Source organism: Populus alba, chromosome 19 (assembly GCF_005239225.2).
Source record: "Populus alba chromosome 19, ASM523922v2, whole genome shotgun sequence".
Classification (NCBI taxonomy): domain Eukaryota; kingdom Viridiplantae; phylum Streptophyta; class Magnoliopsida; order Malpighiales; family Salicaceae; genus Populus; species Populus alba.
Genome location: NC_133302.1, coordinates 3,091,567 through 3,094,667, shown reverse-complemented (window position 1 = coordinate 3,094,667; position 3,101 = coordinate 3,091,567). Strand labels below are relative to the sequence as shown.

The window sequence follows — 3,101 nt, the reverse complement described above, 5'->3', positions numbered from 1 at the left end:
AATTAAATTGAGATTTTTTAATTATCTTTAAACATATCATGGTTTTAATCATAAACAATACATCATGTAAATTATAAAAAATATTTATTTTTCTGGTATATATATAGTAATAACAAATTAAATGATAGTAACAAGAAAATAAGAATTAGATTGAATAAATGATACAAGTTCCTATCATGATATATCTAGGAAGAAATTCAAAGAATAGAACAAAGTCAAGTATTCTTAATAAAAAAAGAAAATAAAAAAGAAGAGACATAAAGAAATAAAATATGTTGTAATGAATATAAAAGATGGATGAAAATATTAGAATAAGAAAAGAGATATAGAATCTGTTTGTAAGATTTCTAAAAACTTAATTACAATTACATTATAATTTCTTCCTTAAAATTATTCAAAATATAGTATTAGAATTACATAATGCTACGTTTTAATATATAATTAAAGAGTCTCTACTGAACCAAATAATAAAATGTTGTATAACTCTCTTTTGGATGAATTGTTAACGGAGGAGGGACTGTTTTGGTCCCTGTCTTGGCTGATTTTATTTGAATATATTATTTGATTAGTCCATTTATAGGTTGACTCTACTATTCCTGCCTTGCATGCATTGACAGTAAATTTCACTAGAAATTTCAAGTAATTTACACAGGAAATTTCCTGGTGATAAACCTGGAATCTGATTTTCAACTTTCGTAGGCACTAAAAGTCCCAAACTTCAAGAATTTCTCTTCTTTTTTCCTTTGTATTTCTCATTTTCTTGGCATGCGCGCAGCTGCTTCATGGGAAAAACGTTTCAAATGCGGAAAATATAGATAAATGTGGAAAATAGAAGCGGAAAAAAAAAATCCCTAATAAAGATATCTTTTCGTCCCTTGGTATCGTGTGGATATTATTTCAGAAAATCAATTCAACCGTACTCCAAAGAACACTCATACTCCAATATCAGCAACCGAAAGTTATCACTCTAAATTCCAGCTAAATAATAAATATTGTGTTTTAAAATATTTTTTACTTTAAAAATATATTAAAATAATATTTTTATTATTTTTAAAATTTATTTTTGATATTATTACGTCAAAACTATATAAAAAAATATTTTTCAGAATATCAATTCAACCGTACTCCAAAGAACACTCATACTCCAATTTCAGCAACGACCACGAAAGTTACCCCTCTACATTCCAGCTCAATAATTTGTTCTTTGACAATTATTGCATTGCTAATAATTTGCAACGAAACATACTTTTAACTATAAGAGTCTGTTTGATATTTTTCCAACTTTTACTATTTTACTTCAAAGTTTCAATAATTGTTTTTTCATTACATATTCTTTCCAACGTGTAATAATTCGGAACCACTCGCAATAAATAAAGCCAGCAAAGGCAGATGTGTTTGTCTATATATACATTTCTCCGATTCAATAACTTCAGTTGCAAAACTTCTCTCTCCGATTGCTGCAATTTCATAGCTAACTCTTTGTTATACAGAGGTATAGCCAACTCTTCTTTGCTTCTTTCTTGTTTTAATTTCATGTCTTTACCAATAACAAAAATGTGAAAGCTTTGGTTGTTTTATGTTTAACTTCAGTTGCTCTTGTCTTATGCTTTCTCATTATTAAGCTTAAATTGCTAATTGATTGTTCCTTCAATTCTGCAGCTGAAATGGCAGAGCCAGAGTCTTCTCGTTCTATACCAGAAGGGGACTATGATGTCTTCTTGAGCTTTAGAGTAGAAGATACTCGCAAGAAGTTTACTGGTCATCTATATGCTGCCTTAGATGATGCAGGAATCCGCACTTTTCTAGATGATAATGAACTTCCTAGAGGAGAAGAAATCTCCGAGCATCTCCTCAAGGCAATTCGAGAATCAAAGATATCCATAGTTGTCTTCTCAAAAGGATATGCTTCTTCTAGATGGTGTCTCAATGAACTTGTAGAGATTCTGAAGTGCAAAAGGAAAACCGGTCAGATTGTTCTTCCTATATTCTATGACATTGAGCCTTCAGATGTGAGAAAACAGACTGGCAGTTTTGCAGAGGCATTTGATAAGCATGAAGAGCGTTTTGAAGAGAAGTTGGTGAAGGAGTGGAGAAAAGCTCTTCAGGATGCCGGAAACCTATCTGGATGTAGTCTCAATAATATGGCAAATGGGTATGCCTTTTTTCCAAATTTATTGAGCCAATATACTTTACATTTTTCAACGTGAAACAATAAAATACTTAATTGATTCGCTATCAATGACTTGCTTTTGTCTATGAGCAGGCATGAAGCAAAATTTATCAGAGAGATTATCAAGGATGTGTCGAAGAAATTAGAACCCAAGTACTTTGTTCGTGAGCACCTCGTAGGTATGGATCGGCGTGCTCGCAATATTTATGACTTTCTAAGTACTGCAACAGATGATGTACGCATTGTGGGCATACATGGGATGCCAGGAATAGGAAAGACGACTATAGCACAAGTTGTATTTAATCAACTCTGCAATGGATTCGATGGAAGCTGTTTTCTTTCGGATATAAATGAAAGATCAAAACAATTTAATGGTCTTGTTGATTTACAAAAGCAACTTCTTCATGATATTTTAAAACAAGATGTTGCCAACATCAATTGTGTCGATAGAGGAGAGTTTCTGATCAAAGATCGACTTTGTCGCAAAAGAGTTCTTGTTGTTGCTGATGATGTGGCTCGTCAGGACCAGCTAAATGCTTTGATGGGAGAGCGAGGTTGGTTCGGTCCCGGAAGTATAGTAATAATTACAACAAGAGATTCAAATCTTCTTCGTGAAGCAGATAAAACATATCAGATCGAAGAATTGAAACCAGACGAGGCCCTTCAGCTTTTCAGCTGGCATGCCTTTAAGGACTCCAATCCAGCAAAAGATTATAATGAGCTTTCGAAGAAAGCCGTTGGTTACTGTGGAGGACTTCCTTTAGCTCTTAAGGTTATAGGAGCTCTTCTGTACAAGAAAAACAGAGGTAGATGGGAACGTGAAATTGACAACTTGAGCAGAATTCCAAACCAAGATATTCAATCTCTGTATCTATTTTTAAAAAAATATTTTTTAAATATTTTTAAATCATTTTAATATATTAATATTAAA

At 32.2% G+C, this 3,101-nt stretch overlaps 1 protein-coding gene across 1 annotated transcript; it reads left to right on the top strand.

Moving 5' to 3' along the window:
* Positions 1–1,385: 1,385 nt before the first annotated feature.
* On the top strand, positions 1,386–3,101 carry LOC118058361 (disease resistance protein Roq1-like). The gene is made up of 3 exons (XM_035071072.2): positions 1,386–1,492; positions 1,660–2,152; positions 2,264–3,101. Exons 1-3 carry the CDS (start codon positions 1,390–1,392, stop codon positions 3,084–3,086), a joined length of 1,419 nt encoding a protein of 472 aa, XP_034926963.2. The 5' UTR covers positions 1,386–1,389; the 3' UTR covers positions 3,087–3,101.